This window comes from Helicoverpa armigera, chromosome 1 (assembly GCF_030705265.1).
Source record: "Helicoverpa armigera isolate CAAS_96S chromosome 1, ASM3070526v1, whole genome shotgun sequence".
Lineage (NCBI taxonomy): Eukaryota > Metazoa > Arthropoda > Insecta > Lepidoptera > Noctuidae > Helicoverpa > Helicoverpa armigera.
In genome coordinates this window covers 17,184,035-17,207,043 of record NC_087120.1, presented here as the reverse complement: position 1 = coordinate 17,207,043, position 23,009 = coordinate 17,184,035, and the positions used below count along the sequence as shown (strand labels likewise).

General features: G+C 41.8%; 1 protein-coding gene and 1 long non-coding RNA gene across 8 annotated transcripts in view; both read right to left on the bottom strand.

Annotated features, from left to right (window-relative positions):
• Nucleotides 1-23,009, bottom strand: part of LOC110381712 (tyrosine-protein phosphatase corkscrew) — a 47,382-nt gene that overhangs the window by 19,992 nt on the left and 4,381 nt on the right. For 6 of the 7 annotated variants that reach the window (XM_021342096.3, XM_021342099.3, XM_021342098.3 and 3 more), the window contains 4 exons: nucleotides 13,231-13,393; nucleotides 4,684-4,839; nucleotides 2,542-2,713; nucleotides 250-360 (listed from right to left, as the gene is read on the bottom strand). In XM_021342096.3, the coding sequence (XP_021197771.3) occupies nucleotides 250-360; nucleotides 2,542-2,713; nucleotides 4,684-4,839; nucleotides 13,231-13,393 (602 nt within the window). The remainder of the gene's footprint in view (nucleotides 1-249; nucleotides 361-2,541; nucleotides 2,714-4,683; nucleotides 4,840-13,230; nucleotides 13,394-23,009) is intronic. The other variant, XM_049837274.2, reaches the window with a different exon arrangement.
• Nucleotides 8,592-11,207, bottom strand: LOC135117388 (uncharacterized). The gene is made up of 2 exons (XR_010276868.1): nucleotides 10,866-11,207; nucleotides 8,592-8,850 (listed from the first exon to the last, which is right to left on the bottom strand). It is a non-coding gene; the product is annotated as an uncharacterized LOC135117388 (long non-coding RNA).

Sequence of the window (23,009 nt, the reverse complement as noted above, 5' to 3'; positions counted from 1 at the left end):
GAAGTCAGAAGCCGTTAGTCTTATATCAGTCTAACCAAAGGGTATTGTGTTGCCTTTGTAACAGGGTTGAGGAGGTCAGATAGGTAGTCGCTCCTTGTGGCACACTGGTACTCAGCCGCATCCGGTTAGACTGGAAGCCGACCCCAACATATGTAGTTGGGAAAAAGCTCTTGAGATGATGATGACTTTAGATCGAGCGAAAGTAGAAAATAAATTTTAGTAAGTGTTATCGTGGTGTGTGGTGCTCACAGTGCGCGCTGCGGAGGCTGTCGGCGGAGTGCGCGAGCGCCGCGGCGCGGACGTAGCTCGCGTTGATGTAGTCGGAGTGCGGCCGGCGGAGCACCACGCGCGTCTGGTCGTCTGCCGGCACAACATCACTCCACTAAGCATTTGTTACAGTTATACAAGCTGTTACTAAAATACAAAAATTAAAATAATGTTTTCTTTATCTCTTGGGTTTGGTTCTACTAACGTAACTATGGCTCTAGTACTTTCGAGGAGATTTTGCTCGCCTATACTAAAATGAGCACAACAATGAACGGGCATCCATATACATCTAAATATATAAAACTCAAAGGTGACTGACTGACTGACTGACTGACTGACATAGTGATCTATCAACGCTCAGCTGAAACCACTGGATGGATCGGGCTGAAATTTGGCATGCAGGTAGATGTTATGACGTAGGCATCCGCTAAGAAAGGATTTTGATCAATTCTACCCCCAAGGGGATAAAATAGGGGATGAAAGTTTGTATGAAACTTTGTCAATTTTAAACCGATCGGACTGAGACTTTGCATGCATAAAGCTACCATGGCGTAGGCAACCCTTAAGAAAGGATTTTGATAAATTCCATCCCTCATCATCCTCCGAGCCTTTTTCCCAAACTATGTTGGGGTCGGCTTCCAGTCTTACCGGATTCAGCTGAGTACCAGTGCTTTACAAGAAGCGACTGCCTATCTGACCTCCTTATCTGACATCCCTAAGGGGATAAAATAGGGGATGAAAGTTTGTATATGTTACCGTAAGATTACAAACATCGTTAGATTACAATCTATCTCGAGAGATTGTAAACTGTCGAATTATTGTGAACCGTAACATCTGATTGCAATTTAACGCATTATTTTTCGCTATATTATAATATATCGATGAGAAATTGTCAGATTGTCAACTGTCCGAAAGCTCTCTCTGATTGGTCAGTTTTTTGTAAGATCGACCAATCACGACCAGCCGTTCTGTTCCCATGGAGTTCCCGTAGAGTTAGGAATGAAAAAGAGGTGTCAGTTAAATAAAATAAATGCTCTTCAAAAATTCTTCAAGTATTAAATTTATATAAAAATAACTCTTATAAAAATACAGTTAGGTATTTTGTCTTCAAATACAAACTAATATTTAAAAATAAAATAAAAGGGGTGCTAATTAAACAGGCTTCTTTTTAATATCATTATTCGCCCCCAAAAATGTATGTTGCCTTCTAAATTACTAAGTCTGCCACAATTACAACATGCAGCAAGCATAACTTCTGTCACGGCTCCGGCGCTGCGGGGCTCCGGCGGTCCCATGCGAGCTTATCGTCGCAGATGGTTTTCACCACCCACCGCAGCTGGCTTGCTGGCCTGCTCCGCCGGCCAGCCTCAGCCGCGGCGGCGAGCGCTGAAACTACCTGCGCCTCAGCAGGCCGCCCTCCCGCGCCTACGCGGTTTTGAATTGCACTCTAGGGGTAGGGCAAACAAGACTACGTGGAGTCGGTTTTGCAGCGATTCGTTTTCGTCACTAACTTAAATTTTTAATACAATTTTTAATTGTGTGTAATTTGAGTCTTAAAAATTGCATTCCGTTCTACGCCAGTTAACAATTTGACCGCTCTACATCGCTCTCGATCTTACAAAAAGACTGACCAATCAGGGAGAGCTTTCGGACAGTTGACAATTTGACAATTTCTCATCGATAGATTATAATATAGCGAAAAATAATGCGTTAAATTGCAATCAGGTGTTACGGTTTACAATAATTCGACAGTTTACAATCTCTCGAGATAGATTGTAATCTAACGATGTTTGTAATCTTACGGTGACATATACATCTTCTTAGATTTTATGAAGAAGTCCTGATGACGAATCAGAATTTTATGATGACGTTCGCTTAAATACGATTTTGATTAATTCAACCCCCATTCAACCCCCACGGGTGATAAAATAATGGAACGAACAAAATAATGTTTAGTTCTAAATGTTGAGAAGTTCTGCATAATAATACTTCTAAACGCGAGCGAAGCCGCGGGCAAAAGCTAGTCTATTATAAGTATTGTAAATGGGCTATTTATATGAAAAAAAAAATCAATCCACTTTCGGCTACCTATATGAAAATAAGACAAAGGTACTATAGGGTCAGAAGGTAGAAGACAATGAAAGATAATGGTGGAGGCATTTTTCCAGCAGTAAGTGTCACAGAAGAGCATAGATTCTGACTGCCCAGATCCATTGTAGTATGAACTGTGTATATATCCATGGATATGTTGTGAAACTTTGACTTTGAACTTACAAGGTATAACGTTTCGATATCTGTTCTTGTTAGAATTTTCTGGTTTAATGCCTTCGAAGTTGGTGAACACGTGTCTGTCGTCCAACATCTTGAGCGACTGGAACTCGCCGTCGAAGCCGGTGCTGGCGTCCAGCTGCTGGCAGTCGTCCGTCTCCTGCAGGTGCACTGGATCCTGGAAAAGGTTTTGAGATTGGTTGCCGCCTTCCCCAGGGGCATCCATAGCAGTTGTTGACTTCTGTGGTTACATGGGATCAGTTTTACTAATAATTATTAAAACCATGATAAGTTTCATTGGGGGAATAAATCAATAAGCGTATTCATGACAGATTACTCCTTTTGTCCTCGTTAACATAAAGTAGGTTCCGCTCACGTATTCAGCAATTTAGTACACATAATGCAGTGTGCCTTCATTTTTATTAATTATTATAAAGTGGTGATTAATGCTCAATCCTTCTTCGTCCGAGAGGAGGCCTGTGCCCAGCAGTGGGACGATAAAAAGGCTGTAACTAACTATTATAAAGTCCACCATTTTGTAACAAAAACTGGAAAATCGCTCAACCGATTTTGTGCAAACTTCACATAAATCGTCTACTAAAATAATCCGAACAAAGCCTAAACATAACTAAACCAGGTTTGGATAGGTGAAATCGTTTTTAACCTTCCTTCTTTCTTTTTTAAGCTTCCTTTGGCCAAGATCGAATATAATGTTTTTTTTTTCTTTTTATGAACATTGTTTGTTTTGTCCCTTATTTATTTATTTGTTGTTTCTTGCGTCATTTGTGTGCTGAAATAAATGGATTTTCTTTCTTTCTTTCATATCTGTGTATTTTATTGCGACCCCATCTTAAAATAAAAGAAATTAAATGAAAGAAGGAAAAATTAAGGAGCTCCTTCAAAAGGCATGAAATAAAATAAAATTATAAATTAAAAAAAAAACTCGACCCAGAAAAGTACGCAATAATTATGACAAAAGTTTAAAAACGCTAAACCCTATAAAAAACAAAAAATAACTTTCAACACTACGTAAGTATCAACTAAAGCATGTCAGACTAAACTAAATTTTGACGTGTCGGGGGACCGCTTTTTACCTTAAAAAATACTTACATAAATCAAATGATACGTCTACCTAATTACAACATTCGTATGAAAAAAACCCGTATCTAAACAAAATTATATACAATGTTATAAGTTGTATATATGATGTAGTAGTATGTAATTACTTCTAACGTTAGGCTAATAAATTAGAGCGGTCCCCCGACACGACACTACAAAATTTAGTTTATAGTCTGTTTTTTAATCTCGTAGACTAAATTGACACTTGCAAAATGTCAAACTTTCTAATAATTTTGCTAGCTCTGTGGTGCAGTGTTGTACTTACGATACCGGTTCGTTGAATCGTAACTTTTTATCTATAATAGACGAATTTAATATTCATTCAAAGTTTTATATTTAAAATTCACGTACGTACACATGGCTGTACGACGTGCTACAAACTGCCAGGGATATCTGACCACGCAAAGCCATGCGTAATCATCAAGGATAAGCCCATTATTTCAGGATGACTTATTGTAAAAAGTTACGATTCAACGAACCGGTATCGTAAGTACAACACTGCACCACAGAGCTAGCAAAATTATTAGAAAGTTTGACATTTTGCAAGTGTCAATTTAGTCTACGAGATTAAAAAACAGACTATAGTCTGTTGCCGTGTGTGTGTATGTGGCCGTGCACGTGCTCGCTTCATGACTCTACGCTAAGCACGGCGTGTTTAATTCAACTAGTCTCCGGCACAACAATAAGCTCTCAGTCACAAACGACACTATAATTACATTCGAAGTGTAAGCGACAACAATGTGCGCCTTATGACAATATTCCACCTTGCTTCATCTGAAGCAGTAAAGTACGTACCGAATTACACTGAATACTAGGAAAGGACTTTTCTATGAATCATTTGCTTAAGTATCTGGCTTTCCGCAACGAAGGTGCAGCCGTCGGCACTGTACAGGCACGATAGACGATGTATCATGCTCCTCATCAACCTGGCCTCTTCACAGCCGGTCAGTCTCTCGGTAACTCAATTAACACTTTTTCGACTCACTACTGAACACATGAACACTTGAACGAAAGTGAGAGTGCGAGTACCTGGCGGGAGCGGCGGCGCGCACGCACGCCGCTCACGGGCTGCAGCAAGCGCAGCGCGTCGCCCGAGCTGTCGGTCAGCGGGAAGGCGCGGCAGTGCTCGATCAGCCCCACGAGGTCATCGAACTGCTCGCCGCTGCCCACCTCGTACTTGTCGTGCTGATTACCAAAACCAACGTTACAAATTAAAAAATAAGAATACAGTTCAAAGCAAACAAAGATCTATTTGCAGTCCGGGAAGTCAAATCACCATTCCATCAAGATCAATCTTTGATAAATTGGTTTTTATTTGACAAGGAAGCCGAACGTCTCGTCAATTTAGACAAGAACCAGCATGTCGATTCTATAAAATATCACAACTCACTTCGACATCACTCTCACTTCGACTTCGATCTAAAGGTAGAATTCCGTGGACGCGACAATAGTCAACCTATGAAAATGTATGGCACCGTTGCCGAGGCCCGTGACAGTCAGCGCGGCCGACGAATTTCGTAAGCTGCTCGCGGCATTGTCAACAATTTAATTCTGGTTTTACTAAAATTCTATAGATGTTATTAAGCGCTAGACCATGTTGAGAAGCGTACGGCCGCGAGCGGCTCACGAAATTCGTCGTCCGCGCGCGACTGTCGCGGCCCTCGGCAGCGGTGCCATACATTTTCATAGGTTGACTTTTGTCGCGCGCGGCTGCGACAATCGCGACCCACGGAATTCTACCTTAAAGTTTCGTGATTGACATTGTCAAACTACACTAGCGCTACACTATCGAGCGTGTTGACAAGTTGAACTAAATTAAACTCGAGATTTTGACAGATCTGCCAAAATCTGTCTATCTATAGGGGAGGTAGGGGAGAGATGGGTTAGAGATGATCAAATCCGAATAAAAGGGGGGTCCTTTTATTCTGATTTGATCATAGTTTTTTTTTATTGGCTAGTTTACGTTACCGACCGGTAACGGTGTTCATCCATAGACTATCTGTCATTTCTGTGAGTTGTCAAGAACAAACACTCGTAAAAGTACTTAAATATTTTGTTGCGGTTTCGGATCGTTATAAAGAGAAAACTAATGAAAGGTATGTGTATTTTCTATTATTAATGATTGATTGTCAAAATCTCCAGTTACGATTATAGTAAGTCGATGCAATCCACACCTATTATACCTCTAGAAGAGGTACTACAGCAATAGTTTATGGGCCCCACGTTTTTATTTTAGTCTAATATGACCGGGACCACCTACGTAGGTTGACAGGTAAGTAACTATTTTTTATTATTTTTTAGTTTTCAGTGCACATAAGATAAAACCGTTTTATTTAAGTTTTTTTACCGATTTTTTTTTTTTATAAACTAAGTCAAAAGTGTCCAATGCTCCCTATGGTAGGGAGGCTTGGACATACCATGTAATGTATAATTTGTAAATTTTTGTTTTTCTTCTTCAGTGAAAATTTGTGAGGTTATAAATCTGCGCTAAAAATCCTTTATAGAATCTTGTTTCAGGTACCGTTGCCAACTTGATCTAGGGACTCCATATTTATCAGCTGTTAATTTTATTTTTTAACCTTTTGATACCTCTTGTATTGCTCGTTATATTAAATCTTTAGGAATTTCCCGTCGCAAACCATTTTTTTAACCCCGACGCAAAACGACGGGTGTTATAAGTTTGACGTGTCTGTGTGTGTGTGTGTGTGTGTGTGTGTGTATGTGGCATCGTAGCTCCCAAACGGATGATCCGATTGAAATGCGGTTTTTTTTGTTTAAAAGGAATGTCATTCGGGAGTGTTCTTAGCTATGTGTGGTGGAAATCGGTTCAGATCTTCAAGGTCATCAGCTCGTTTGTTAGGTGTGATAGGAATGTTACACGCTCAGTTTACTTGCAAGCATATGTGGGATCTAAAATTTGAAATACTAATGTCTTCTGAAACCACTGAGCTGGTCTGCTGTTAGGACATGAAGATAGGAGACGTAACCCTGAACTGCCTTTTAGTAAACCCATCGAGTTTGGGCTCGTTTAATTTGTCTTGACTAGTTTTCTTCATGTTTCTAATTGACGAGAACCTAATGCTGGAAATGGGATGTGGCGGATGAAACCCTAGAATGGTATATAACCCTGGATCAACAAAGGTCCATCTTTATTGTTTCTCAATCTGTGCAATTCTCCCAGAGCCAGTTTGTCATGAGGATTGTTAAACAGCTTCCTTTGGCTAAGATCGCATATAGCGAACCCATCATAAAAGAAGGAAAAATTAAGGAGCTCCTTTAAAAACCATGAAATAAAATAAAATTATAAATTTAAAAAAACCCCCGACCCAAAAAAGTACGCAATTATTATGACAAAATGTTATAAACGATAAACCCTATAAAAAGCAAAAAGTAACTTTAAACACTACGTAAGTACCAACTAAAGCATGTCAGACTAAACAAAATTTTGACGTGTCGACGGTTTTATTTAAACCGTTTAAATATCTCGTAATGTTGAAACTGATTGTAATTTTTAGGATAGCTCTTTGATTTTATCTAGCCAAACATAAGAAATGGCAATAAAAGTTGATTATCTATAAAATCTGATTTTTTATGCAATAAATGTGAAAAAGTGCCCATCCCTCCCCTACCTCCCCTAAAGTATGAAATGACATTACGAATCGAAGTGAAACGCGAGTTGTTGATCGAATTTTATAGAATCGCAGGACAGAAGACAACAATCAACAATGCTAATACACAGCCACGATAGATCGCGGCTGTTCGTACTAAGGAGATCAGCCCACTGTGTGGCACATCATGATAGTGCACAAGCATTTGCGTATATTGTGTCTACAGCCGTGCACTGTCTATTACTTCACTCTCATACCCCGACGAGACGGCAACCCGACACGACCGGAGAGAGACCGCGCGGCCCGGGCATGGAACGCACTGTCGCGCCGTCAGACTACTAGAGCACAGGCGGAGGTCGACTCACGCGCCGCTCACGTACTTAGTCAAATGTTAATTACTCATTGATATTACGCCGCAGATAAGTGCATTGCGCACTCGATTTGTGGTGGAAACCATTTCAATAATATCACATTGCAGAATATGCTTTACGATCGGAATTAAGTTGTTTGCTTAGAACGTTAGTTTTAGTTGTGTTAATTAATTTAAAGATAGCTATCCAGCTACATATTCCGATCGTAGCTGAAACTTAGTTAAGTACTTCAGAACTTAGGATAATATATGACACCTAATTGTATTTTACTAAATTATACCAGGTTAATTAATCAACTGATGTTTGTGATCCTCTCTGTCGCTCAGGCTGTTAAGGTAGAATTCCGTGGGTAGCGGCTGACGCAGCCGCGCGCGGCCTACGACAGACGTCGGCCGCGCGCGACAATAGTCAACCTATGAAAATGTATGGCGCCGCTGCCGAGGCCAGCGACAGTCGCGCGCGGCCGACGAATTTCGTAAGCCGCGCGCGGCATTGTGTTCAAATTAGTAGATTTTGTTCGTCCGTTCCCTCTAGTCGAAGTGGTAATTGATATCCTTGAAGAAGAAGAGGATGACGTATTGCTGTGGCTGTATTATGAAAATAGATTACCAATCGACCCTATTTTTAAAAAGTAGAAATGATGAAGGATACTACCCAATACTGATTCAAAAGCATTTGTATTGTAATGAAAACAAAAGGAAGTTTTGCCGACTAAATAAAAAAAAATTCAATTCTGGTTTTACTAAAATTATATAGATGTTACTAAGCGCTAGACAAAGACTATAAAACCACTTGACTGCGCATACAGTGCCCCGACGCTCGCCAAAAGTTAGTGATTTTGCGCGTACTATAAGGCTACGATCAGTACGATCCTTTAGTAGCGACCAAGTCTATGTCTAAACACGCTAAATTACTGAGGATTTTATTTAGTAAAAAATAAAAAAAAATGCCTACATGCGCGATGAAATGGTGCGGGAAACAATCCAGGACATCTAGTTACAAAAAGAATGGCATCGGCAAGTATCAATACCAAAATTAGGCTTTGATTTAATTATATTACGAAATACCACAGGGGTCTATTTAAATTGGTGGTTGGTGAACCGCGCTCACGCTCGTTGATGTCTTTTGGAAAAGTCCCTTTCTTTCATTAAGCAATTCTAATACGTCCATCTCTTTCTTGCCCTTTGTATTCCTATCGATGAAATTCGGGCTGTTACCTTTAAGGCATATATATATATTGATCCTGGCCGATTTCGGCCACAGCGACTTGGATCTGCGCTTAATTTTGAGAGCTTCGCTGGTGTGCTCTCCAGTGACTGATAAAGCCAATTTTTGCAGTGAATGTCCGTCCACATTCACTGCAAGTCAGCACTCCTCCGATATAGGTGTATTGTATGACCGCGGGTGGTCGGGCCTTCAGCTCATCTCGCCTAGCGTCGAGCTGTTCTCTCCGCCGGCTCTCAAACTCGCACACCTTGTCCTTAATAGTCCGCCTCCATTTGGTCCTATCTGCCGCCATAGCCTCCCAGTGTGACGGATCTAAGTCACATCGCTTCATGTGGCGTTTCAGCACATCTTTGTACCGCAGACGTTGACCACCCTGCTTACGCTTGCCAGTCTCCAGCTCTGAGTAGAAGACGCGCTTTGCTACTCGGGCATCTGACATCCGGGAGACATGACCAGCCCAGCGCAGCTGTCGACGCATTAGATAGGCCTCAATACCGCTGACATTAGCGCGTCTAAGTACTTCCGTGTTACGAACACGGTCCGACCACTGGATGCACATAATGTCACGTAGGCATTTTAGATGGAATCTATCTAATGTCCGAATATGCTCGCGGTATAGACACCAAGTCTCAGAGGCATATAGGAGATTTGGCAGAACTATTGCCATGTACACAGCTACTTTTGTAGAGAGCTTTATGTCATGTGAGCGGAACACCTTGGCACGAAGTCTACCAAAAGCTGCAGCAGCTGCTCCTATTCGGCTGTTGACTTCGTTATCAAGGAGACACCTGGATGTTATGGTGCTGCCAAGATATTTGAATTGGTTTACTTGCTTAAGCGAGACATCTCCGAGTCTAATGTCAACTGGGGCACTGTTCACAGTATCAAGTGCCATGACTTCGGTTTTCTTGACATTTATCTTCAGGCCAAATCTGCTGTATGCCTGCAGTAGTCTCGACATAAGCCTCTGCAGCCCATCTGGGGATTCCGCCACAAAACATAAGTCATCTGCATACATCATCTCAGTGATAGTCGCGTGAGACACTCTTGTGCGAGCCTTGAGTCTATTTAGGTTGAAGACACCACCGCCATCGGTACGAAAACAAATACGGATACCTTCGGACAGAGTCTGCAAGGCTTCCCGAACGACAACTGCAAAGTACAGGGCAAAGAGAGTTGGAGCGAGCACGCAGCCCTGTTTCGCACCGCAGCTCACTTTAAAGAACTCCGAGTCCTCGCCCTGCACACTGACACAACAGCGCATGTCATCATGCAGAAGTCGTATCATTCTTATAAACTTGTCCGTGCATCCAAGTTTCGCTAGTACCACCCATAAGGCTTTGCGCGGCACCGAGTCGAAAGCTCCAAGTCAACAAAGCAAAGAAACAATGGTTGACTCTGCTCACGACTCTTCTCTAGAAGTTGACGGATAGAGAAGATGGCCTCACATACCTCGATTCGGCCGGAAGCCAAATTGGGTTTCAGGCAGTATGTCTTCAGACAAGGGCATCAAGCGGTTCAGTAAAATTCGTGCAAAGGTTTTTTTGCCTGGAGAGGTCAGGAGAGATACCTCTATAGGAGTTGCAGTCAGATTTGTCGCCTTTGTTCTTGTACAAGGAGCACACCGAGAGACTCGAAACTCATCAGGTACGCTCCTCGTTCCACATCTTTGCAAAGAGTTTCCAAATGGTCTCATGCAACTCCGCACCCCCATATTTCAGCAACTCTCCAGGAACATTATCAATGCCGACCGCTTTTTTGTTCTGTTGTTGTTGAACGGCGACGATGACCTCACGCAGGGTCAGTGGATCGTCTAGCTGCTTGACAGTGGGCAGTGATGCCATCGAGCAGATAAACGACATGTCCACAGCTCTATCGACATTGAGCAAGTCGTTGAAATGCTCTGCCCATCTCTTAAGTACGTCCTGCTTGTTGGTCATTAGCTGTGTGCCGTCATGAGATCTTAAGGGTTCTCTTGTACGACTGGTTTTGCCGACCAGCCTACCTTTAAGGATGAAGTGGATATCGATAATAGTAAAATATTAATTTAAAAATATGTTTTATTTTGGCTAATGAGTTAATTAACTGACTATAGCGTCGTTAGAGGCAGCTGTTCTTGGTGCCTCCACAAATTACTTTTAATGTAATTTAAAATAATGCCGAGGTTTATTTAGTTCAGCGATTCCAACAATGTTTTTGCCTTTATCTTAGTAAGTTTTTATAAAACTCATAATTTTGGAATAATTACATCGTGTATCTATTTAAAATATGTCAAGAAATATGTAGACGATCGATTATCGTTTTTTACCAAAAACAATCAGGGCCCTAAAACAATAATTCGAAAAACTTACACAAGTCAAAGTCAAAGTCAAAGTCAAATCATTTATTTCATTTAGGCCTTTACAAGCACTTATGAACGTCAAAATTATAACTAAGTTTGATTCTAGTTGCCCATTCCAAAAGTAGCTTCCTATGGAGAAGAACGGGCAAGAAACTCCATGGTTACTACACTACACTAAATTAACTACACTAAATTAATACTACACTAAATTAACACATTTTAAGAATCAAACATTTTCTTGTACAGAGTTCTTTTTTGTAATAGTGTAAAAAGGTGTGTATCGCCACGAACGAAGCGAGTCCCTTTTTAAGAAGTTTATAGTGTTATTTTACTGGTTGTTGGTGATAGTTATATTGATTATCAATGGTGAGATATTATACTGATTTTTATTAAATATTCTTATACGATTTTTATTGAGTTTTTATTCCTACGATGAAATACATTTTATCGATATTTTTTAATTGAAAGAGAGCAATCCCTTGCTGAGCGTTCTCATGCAACTCGACCTTGAACTGACCAATAGTAGCCGCGGATTACGCCGCGTCCCCCCGCCCGCAGTGGTGAGTCGTGTTCTTAGAAGAAATTGGCGAGTGCGCTCTCTAGTGGTTATTTACTTTATGGCGCTAGACCATGTTGAGATGCATACGGCCGCGCGCGGCTTACGAAATTCGTCGGCCGCGCGCGACTGTCGCGGACCTCGGCAACGGTGCCATACATTTTCATAGGTTGACTATTGTCGCGCGCGGCCGACGACTGTCGTAAGCCGCGCGCGGCTGTCGTAGCCGCTATCCACGGAATTCTACCTGGACACCTGATGTTACTTTAACTTAACCCATGGATTTCTATTACAATAGAACGGTGGACCTTTATTTGCCATTACTGCAAATATATACCTTATACTGTCATGTTAGAGTTTGTTTTCATCTGAAATATGACAAAGTAGTAACCCGGTCCACATGAGATGGAGAATAGTTATTGTTTTGCACGCACCTTCGGAAACATAATGTTTACTTAGGTAGGTACTGTAGAGTACTTTACTATACTTTTTAGTCTACAGGTTTTATTTATTATATTTTTATCCTTCCTGGACAAAGATTTAAACATTGTTCTATGTGAAAAGAATAGCATTAGGTTTTGATACTAAGCTTGTCACTTCTTTTCCATCAGTCAATAAACAGAAGTTTTAAGTTATTTTAATGTTTTAAATTGAAATATCCCGAGATCCCGGTCCCTAACGCGCCAGCTACATTGCTCTCAATCTGTTCATAAGAGTTAGAACAACCCTAATTGTAGAGCTTTCAGCAAATGACTGTAACGAGGAATCTAGGGATTGCGAGTTGTATTCCCCGGCGGCACAATATTACCATAAGATGTACTAGGTAAACGCTGAGACGTGATCGGCATTTGTGGTACGTGTTCGTTTCTACATTATATGAGTACTGCGGCGGAATAGTAATGAACTTACAAGGAAACACCGTCGTTTGCGATCCTTCGGTCTGCACTACGTGACTATTGGCACTCTTCACGACGAACTTGATGTCATGCAATACTTTATGAGCGTATTAACATCTGGACCACTCTCATAAGGCGTATAATAAATAATGATTAAAAGGCATAACAGGGAGGAAGGGAAGATAGTTGAGATACCACAAGGAGGGTAGGTAGCTCAGGCGCCTTCTTGTAGGAGCGGTCTCTCACCGGTCGTGTCGGGTTGCCGTCTCGTCGGGCTATGAGAGTGAAGGAATAGAGAGTGCACGGCTGTAGACACATTATGCGCAAATGCTTGTGCATTGTCATGATGTGCCGCACAGTGGACTGATCTCCTTAGTACGAACAGCCGCGATCTGGACACCGTTATCGTGTCCGTGTATTAGCATTGTTGTCTTCTGGTTCTTGTCTGGTGCTACCTGGGATGTTACTGTTCGTAATTATACTTATGTAAGCTCTCCGTGGGAAACCTGGTTTTAGCGTAAGATTTCCCACGGAGGAAGTGTGTATTCTAGGGTGGAACAAAGCTGTGGTCACTCACGTGCTTCCTGATCATGACGTGTGTGACGTGACCGCGCACGCGCACCGTCAGCACGAACTCACCGGGGTGCGCCTGCGACTCGCGCACTAGGAACGACCCATTCTTCCCCTTCTCCATAATGAGGTGTTCCGCTTCTTTAGCTGACATTACACCATGAAACCATCTGCAACACCATACAATATTACTATTATAGCCCGGTCAAAATAGACATTTGAAATAACAAAAATTCCCGGAAAGCTGGATTTTGGTGGAGAGCTTGGGTTTATCACTATAAATAAAATATTTAAAGTCCCCATCGATCCCATGTGTGCGTCAAAAGTTATTCGAGGTTAAATGTCAAAATTTTTGGTTTTTTGTTTTTTTTTTCTTGGAAGATTGAAAGTTGTATATCTTAAAATTTCCTACAAAATGGCATTAACAGTTTTCTCCTAAATGATACCATTCCTGAGATATCGCGATTCAAAGAGTCACACTACACATGATATGCACATATAAGCAACGTATAAACGAGGGCTTTTTTTAACGACGTCAAAAATCATCAAATGACCCCTCCCGCTGTGGGTTAGCAGCGGTGAGGGAGTGTGAGACTCTTTCTGACTAAAAACCGTCGTGTTCCGTCGTAGGTTTTTTATGTACCAGGGCCGCGGTAGCTCTTTCGAACAATCTCGCAGCCCCGGCAGGCCTTGGGCCTGTTGGGCCCCGCTGGTTTTACTGACATCTCTTTGAGGAGCGCGTGGAACAACGCGCGCCACCGACACCGGTCTGTTGTCTAAAATAGACATGAGCGATGAGCCACCCGAACTCACCGCCCACAGACCCACGCCTAGGGTGGCCGGGAGTCGTCTCGCGACACCCGGCGCCCGTGGTGTCTACCTGGTCCAGTGCGGCGGCCGTTATGAGAGGTGCGAACTCTCTGATGTTCCGCCGCCTCCTTCTCGAGCATGACTGCTTCGCCGAAGGAGGCGACGGCATCCCATTCCCTCTCGCCCCGGACCATGGCCTGAACCAGGGCCGGACGCGAGAGGTCGCCGCCGCCTAAAGCCTCGACGAGTACCCGGCGGTGCCCTTCCCACGCAGGGCACTCCTGGACTGTGTGGTCTACCGTGTTCTCGGGGCTGTCCGCACAGTGTCGACACCCGGGCGCCTCCTCACGACCGATTCGATGCAGGTACCTCCCGAAACAACCGTGTCCGGTGAGGACCTGCGTCATGCGGTACGCGAGGGTGCCGTGACTCCTTCCGAGCCACTCCTCAAAGGGGGGAATTACCGTCACTACGATTGTCGCAGCCGCGCGCGACAAAAGTCAACCTATGAAAATGTATGGCACCGCTGCCGAGGGCCGCGACAGTCGCACGCGGACGACGAATTTCGTGAGCCGCTCGCGGCCGTACGCTTCTCAACATGGTCTAGCGCTTAATAACATCTATAGAATTTTAGTAAAACCAGAATTAAATTGTTGACAATGCCGCGAGCAGCTTACGAAATTCGTCGGCCGCGCTGACTGTCACGGGCCTCGGCAACGGTGCCATACATTTTCATAGGTTGACTATTGTCGCGTCCACGGAATTCTACCTTTAGAACGAAGTCGAAGTGAGAGTGATGTCGAAGTGAGTTGTGATATTTTATAGAATCGACATGCTGAACCGCAATAGACGTGACCATAGAGATAAAAGTAGTGATTCTAATTAGTCCGAATTTAAGTTGTGTGTGGCAAAAATATTACACGTATTATTACGTAAAAAAACATTAAATAGATGAAAAAGTCGTGGTGACTTAGTGGAAGTCGTGGTGGTTTAGTGGGTAGAGAACCAATCTCTCAAGTATGAGCGTGCGTCTTTGATTCCAGGGCTGGCAAGTACCTGCCAATGCAACATTTCTAAGTTCGTATGTACTTTCTTTACGTATATTTTGGATACCAAAGACCGTTATTTGGAGGGGAAGTTAAACTGTAGGTTCCGGCTGACATTGAACATTCTCGGCAGTCGTTATGGGTAGTCAGAAGCCAGTAAGTTTGACCAGTTTTACCAAGGGGTGTTGGGTTGAGCAGGTAGCAGTAGGCTTGGCTTGGCCGTCCAGAGTGGAGTCGCTAGAGCAGGGTTAGTAGCCCTGCTTGGAGGGTAGGTGCCTCATGGTAAGCACAGGGAGCGCGTAATCTGCGTTTAAAGTCCGCCGAGGTATCCTCGCCCTTCAGCCGCTCATGTCCCTGTTGCCCTCTTGTTGCTAATCACTGACCGATTCCCGGGGGCCCAGTGAGTGAGGTGGCGAGTCTCCACCTGCCATTTTTATATGTATCTTATACATTGTCAATTGTTATCCACTAACATCCCATTACAAAAGCCCAAGTAGTTTTCCTCCATAGTTAGCAATAGTTTAGCACAGAACCGGGGATTGTCTTTTTTTTAACGACGTCCACAGGGAATTGTCCTTGGGTTCATTTCTATAGTGTATAAAGGGATAATCGTCTGTTTTGTGTCACCATTTCATTAAAGTTGTCCCAAAAGGGCTTCAGCGTGTTGGCTTCGGCCCCACGTTTGCCTCCCAAAAATTCGGAACTCTGTAGTCCCGTACAAAATAATAATGGGATATAACGCAACAAAGTCGGAGAGTTGGGGCTCGTGACGCCACATCTAGGTATGTAAAATTTGTACTAAGCAGTGACTTAAGACATAAATTCAAGCGTGTTGTATCTTCGTTATTATTTGTTTGTGAGAGAGAGAAGAGAAAAATACGTGTCCATTATTTTAGGGTAATCTAAAAGACGGACTAATTACTTTTTTTGATTCACCATACCTATTTCATAACATTCATTTCTATACATTTCAAGTGTAGTATTGCTCTTGAAGTTCCACATCAGGTGATCCAGATCTTCGATGTTTATACGTCAATAGAGAGTGCTTATCAGATTGAACCACTTTTGCTAGAACATCATATCTTCATATGCTATAGTCTAGCTGGGCTCCTGGAGTTCCACATCAGGTGTTTTACATCTTCAATTTTTATAAGTCAACAGAGAGAGCTTATCAGATTGAACAACTTTTGCTAAAACGTCATACCTCTATATGCTATAGTCTAGCTGGGCCCCTGGAGTTCCACATCAGGTGTTTTAGATCTTCAATTTGTATAAGTCAATAGAAAGTGCTTATCAAATTCAACAACTTTTGCTAAAACGTCATACCTGTATATGGTACAGAGAAGCTGGGCTCTTGGGGTTCCACATCAGGTGTTCCAGATCTTCAAATTTATTATCTTAGCTGAAAATGCTCATCACATGAAACAATTTTTGCCATGGCACCATTTTTGTATCTCTTATAGTTTTGTTGGTCTGTTGGAGTTCTGCATCAGGTCTTCAAGTTTCGAAGATAAATTATAGCCTATATGTAGACCAGGCTTAATACTGATACAACAAAGAAAAAATCATTGAAATCCGTTCAGTAGTTCCGAAGATTAGCGTGTACAAACAAACAGACATACAGACAGAATTTTTTTTTTGGATTTGTGCTCCATTACTGTTTCTAAACTCCACCCAATGATTATTTTTTTAATATATTCAATGTACAGACACAGTTTTTTTACAGATTTATTATTATGTATATAGATGTATAGATGATGAATGAAGCTCTTCACCAAAATTCAGCTTTCCCCGATTTTTGTTATTTGACCACTACTTTTATGTCTATTTTGACCGGGCTATTATGTATAAGTATTTTATGCGTACCTATCTCAATATAAATGTTTTTAAGTAAATATCCAAACATAGTTAAGGAAGCGAAGCTGCGTCACCTAGACATCACAATGACAATTAGTTTATGGTCGATCAAGCTCGTCAGTCAAGCTCACGTGGGCAGTCCCCCGAGCTGGTCTCGTCAGTCAAGCTCACGTGGGCAGGCCCCCGAGCTGGTCTCGTCAGTCAAGCTCACGTGGGCAGGCCCCCGAGCTGGTCTCGTCAGTCAAGCTCACGTGGGCAGGCCCCCGAGCTGGTCTCGTTAGTCAAGCTCACGTGGGCAGGCCCCCGAGCTGGTCTCGTCAGTCAAGCTCACGTGGGCAGGCCCCCGAGCTGGTCTCGTTAGTCAAGCTCACGTGGGCAGTCCCCGAGCTGGTCTCGTCAGTCAAGCTCACGTGGGCAGGCCCCCGAGCTGGTCTCGTCAGTCAAGCTCACGTGGGCAGGCCCCCGAGCTGGTCTCGTCAGTCAAGCTCACGTGGGCAGGCCCCCGAGCTGGTCTCGTCAGTCAAGCTCACGTGGGCAGGCCCCCGAGCTGGTCTCGTCAGTCAAGCTCACGTGGGCAGGCTCTCGAGCTGTTCTCGTCAGTCAAGCTCACGTGGGCAGACCCTCGAGCTGGTCTCGTCAGTCAAGCTCACGTGGGCAGGCCCCCGAGCTGGTCTCGTCAGTCAAGCTCACGTGGGCAGGCCCCCGAGCTGGTCTCGTCAGTCAAGCTCACGTGGGCAGGCCCTCGAGCTGGTCTCGTCAGTCAAGCTCACGTGGGCAGGCCCTCGAGCTGGTCTCGTCAGTCAAGCTCACGTGGGCAGGCCCTCGAGCTGGACTCGTCAGTCGAAAGCGACAACAAAGACACGCAAAATCGATTACGTGCTATGAATAATAATTGCCTTGAAGACGCTTTACTACTCACTCAACGAATATTGTAAAGATAAGCTCTTTCTAGTTAGCTAGTCATTATTTTGTAAAGTAGCTTCGCGAAGTTAGCACCGGCCGTTAGGCGAATACGTGGAGTGTGGAGGGATGTAAAATTTTGGGAACAACTAAGTACGTACACTCTTCACGATTTGGCATAAAAGTATAGCATAATGCTGACTTGCTACTCCGATACTGCGCCTATCGCCTGATGTTCTTGTACTGCCACAGAAAACCAGGAAACGGAAGTAAAAGAGGCATCTTTGACGTGATAGCTCCAAGTGTGAGAGTCCCGTACGCTGCAAACTGAACACTAGTCCACGACAGTTTGCTCGGGTTCATCAATCGCTATGGAAATTAATGGTAGTACGCATATTACAGACCGACTGAAAACTTTGATTGAATTTGTGATTTTCTTTAAAAAAAAAACAACCAACGGGCCAACTGCCAGCCGACGGTTCAGACCGTAGTGTGCGACCGACTATGTGCATACTTTACATGAGTTACTAATTATTGAATTTAAACAATCAGACAACATAAAGCCAACGTGCGTAAATCGTAATCGTAAATGACATCTGCTGGTTTCCTTCAATGAACTAAAACTAATCGGAAGTTAACTCTTCATACACGTAGGTATAAAAACTTAGAATTAGAGCACGGTTCAATTCAATTAAAAAACCTCATCGAGTATCAGAGTGCTAACGTTTATTACCCGCTGCAGTACTTACGACGTTACGGCGCTGCGCCGGCGCACAATCACTGTCCCGACATCGTTCACTGTAATTATCATAAAAGTACTTAATGCACATGCGGGTATTTTATACTGGACGCTCGCAAGGTGACGCTTTAAGATACTAATTCCCTCATGATATTAAGTAGAATTATTATGTTTGTGTTTGGCAAGGATCAAGAAAAAAATTATAGTAAGTATGAAAGAGGAAAGTATTCTAAAGTTAAAATCATTTCATCGAAACTAAGCTAATTCTTACATCATTTTGATGAATAATGTAATCTTATGTTGTTATTAGGAGTGTATTATTTTATAGGCAAAATGTAATGAATAGTTATCCTGAAAAAAATAAATAATTGATAAGAACTTTTTATAACGCGTGTAGTGGTATGGCTATAGCTGGGCTTCAAAAAACAAGCGGTGATGAACAAACTTAACAGCAACGCAGCCGTCTTTCACGATTAGCTATTATTGATTTTTAATTTCGTATTTATAATATTAGACACTGAAAACACAAAATATTATTTATCCACTTCCGAGCGGCCATCTGCGTTTATCTAAAAAATAATATAATCATCACTACATAGGTAGTATAAAGTATAGTTATAGGAACGAAGAGACAACTATTGCAAAATATAGAGAATAGGAGAGGAAAAATGATGGGACACCTTACGTTACGACGATTTTATCAAAAACATCGTGGAAAGGAAGGTCGAAGGAAAGAGAGGAATCGGTCGTCCAAGGTACAGCTACATGAGGCAAATTAAAGGTAAAGGTGAACGTTGTGACGTATAAGGAAGTTCGGGAGTTGGCGCTAGATAGGCGTAAATATGTAGAAGGAGCTGCACCGACAAGAGCTGGGCTCTTAAATTAATGATGATGACATAGTATAAAACAAACTAGCTTTCTCTGTCCCTATATCCCTACACATGCTTAAATCTTTAAAACTACGCAATCAATTTTCATGCGGTTTTTTCGTTTTTATCAGCTATCTAAGTTGTTTCAAGAGGAAGCTTTATGTTTAATAAATTTAGAGGTTACCGAAGTGAAGCAAGGGCGGGCCACCAGTTAATGTGTAAAGAATGTCCTTAGTTTTGATAATAAAAGAACTGGCCGTTATTCCCAATAGATGTACTGGGATTCTATTATAAATTCGTTTACAAAGCCACACAAATGAACTGTGCACATTATGTGTAGAGCAAGGAAACCACGGGGGCATACTTGTTTAGTGAGTTACAGAAATGTGAGACCTGCTGCGCCAACCACAAATGACTTGTTTAGAACTAATGCAAAAGTTTGTATGAGTAGATGCATCAGATGTATGGTTGGATGTTTGATACCCTTTCACGATAGAATGCCTGAGCCCTCACTTCCAGCCACGGCTTGGCACGAGCTCGGAACTCCAGTGAAGCCAGAGCTCGCATACAAACCTACACTAACAATCATTAAACGTAATAGCAGTACATCATTTACCGGCCCATTGACGTAAGTGATCACCTATAAGTAATTTTTTATGTGAAAATTATTTAAATGCCTCTGATGTCGACCGACACCTTGAAAACTAATGAGTTTAAACCTAATAAAGAGTGGTTTGAACAATGCGTGATAAACAGCAGAAGCTCAGTGGCATAATGCAGCAAGCGACGCGGCGACGCGTTACATGGAACTTTATGACTTGGCAGGTGCCTGTGGACACACTACAGCGCTATTCATATTTTTTTGATCACAACTGATTACCATGGCAAGTTGGAGCTCGGCGGACATTTTGCGGCTCGTAGACTTTGTGAGAGCTATTTGGCGATACCTACTGAAGTACAACTTATGTATCTATCAAAGGTGTTCACCCTTTCGCTTTGAAAGAGCCATTGTTTTTCGACTCGAGTAATAACAGACTAGTGATAACCCAAATATATGATTACACAAATACACAATTCACATCCTCTACTAAACTCTAGGGCGTGTGGGACATCACCAATCAACTATAGATCTGTAGGTACCGTGTGCGTGGAACGAAACTGAATATAACCTAGCTAAATACTGTTTATGAATGGTTTGTTGACAAAAAGCAGTCAGGGCTTTGCGGGTACAAAGCCGTGACTGCTTTTTTTGGAGGTAAACAATGGAAATCCGTGCAGTACCGACTCGCGAAACATTTACTTCAGTCCTTGCTGCACTCCAAATATGGGCCAGTTTACGGATTCAAAGTTAATTAACTTAAATGTAATATTTTGCAAATATTGCATAATACCTCTAAACTAATGAATAAAAACCGGCCAAGAGCATGTACGGAGTACGCTAAGTGTAGGGTTCTTAAGGTTCCTGAGTATAGCCCACACCTACCTATCCCATCAACTCAGAAGAAACTGTAACAGCACAACAGTGACATCTCTCGGGAAATTAGGTTACTAATGCGTAAAATCAAGATTATTACTAGATTAGTTATGTATGTGGCACAGTCTAAAAATATGTGGTATTTTTTTATTTTGTTTGACGTGACAAAGTCTAAAAACTCGATATTACGAAAAAGTTGACGTCATTACCGCAAGCGAGAGCGCGGCACGAACGAGAGGGAGGCATGATCTCTCTTAACCGAGAATAGCCAAAAATGCAGTTTTTTTTTAATCAGTGTATCTCTTATAGTTTTAAGCGCCAAATAAATATGTTACTTTCGTAGGAATTGATAGGGTCGTTATCGTCGTCATCGCGTAACATCTAACCCTAACAGAGTAATGTATACCTAGCATGAGATGCATCTGTATAGATTTTGCAATAAATAAATAAAAAAATAATAAAAACATCTCTGTGCCCACCGACGAGAAGTGGTCCTCAGTGCTAATTCTCCTATACTTAGGCATTGCAATCTTGTAAGCTGTTAATGTTGAGGTGTAAACAGTTGTTGGTTAACCTCAAATAAATAAATTGCAGCGACTTAGAAGATACATGTATGTAAATGTGTTTTTTTTTTATATTTCGTAAAATATTATATAGTCATTGCTCCAGAGAAGAGGAGTAAAAAGCTGTAAATATACAAGATGTGTCGTTCACAATCATAGTGACGTCTGTTGACAACGTCGACGGAGCTAAAGAGAGTCAAAGAGTAGGTATGGGGAGTCTTGAATAGAAACCAAGTTCGGGCGGTGTGATCTTGTAAAATGTGTCTGTTCCACCTAATCCATTGTAAACATTGTTATTATTGAAGTACTAAAACGATTACAGAATGTAAATAACTACTGCGGTACTATTGCATATCCTGACGAGATGCAAGTGTATTGAATCAACACATTAAAACCATCACTCATACTCCGTTATACCTACGTATGTACGTACGTAAGGAAATTCATTGAATTTTATTCATTCCATGTAAGTAGTGTTCTTTGTGTGAAATGGCTGTAATTTAAAAAATATTAGATATTTTCATCTCATCTTGGCTCTAAATTAATGATTTAGCGTGTACCTAATCATAGGTACTTTTTTTATTTTTTATTGTTATTGACGTTAGCTTGTAAGGAATTATTACACTTGTATTACCTACTCTAGTTTTGTTACTTTGGGGGACCTAAACAATTGTTGGCTAAGCTGGATAAATATATCTATTCAATGGCAATCGACATAAAAAAAAATGAGGGGCGGTCTGCTGGGCATCATGGGTTGAGTTTTCTTAATTAGGTAATTATATTTGTATGTTTATACATATATATTTGTAGTTGTACGTGGAGGGCTTGCTCATCAGAGTCATGATCATCATCATCATTGTTGCGTCTGGTTAGACTGTAAACCAGCCCCATAGTTATACGTACCACTAACTATGCAAAAACTTCAATTGCTCTTAGAATGACAACAGCACAGACATGATAATTATTTTCTTCTAAGGCTTGTCAGTTTAGTTTTAGGTTTACTTTAGTTAGAATAAGCAGCAGATCCAAAATCATTTCTCAATTGAAAAAAAAAAACAATCTATGTTGTAGATGACGCTGGGTCCAACCGGCCCCGCCGCGCATACAACGCTTGTGCGGCTGGCTGGACCACTCGCTGACTAAGAGGATGTCGTCATGACTGTCTTATACCTTTTTCGGACCTGTCTTTTGTCAAAACAAGTATCTGTTCACCAGCTACTTGACTTTTTGGATTGACTAATTTGTATAAATAAATGTTATAGGTATATAATAATTCACTTATTATTCTGAATGTAAATAAACATAATAAACAGGCAGGTAAACTTAATTTATACAATCAAATGCTCACAAATAAGAGTAAATAGGTACATATAAATTAGTCTAAAAATATAACTATGGGGAAAAGTCGTCGCATATGCGAAATAAATGCCAAAAAAAACGCAAGCGAAATAAACAATTGCCAAAATCAATAAGGAATACCTTATACTACGACTTACTGCTTACCAGCAACTAGGAAGTAATATGCACA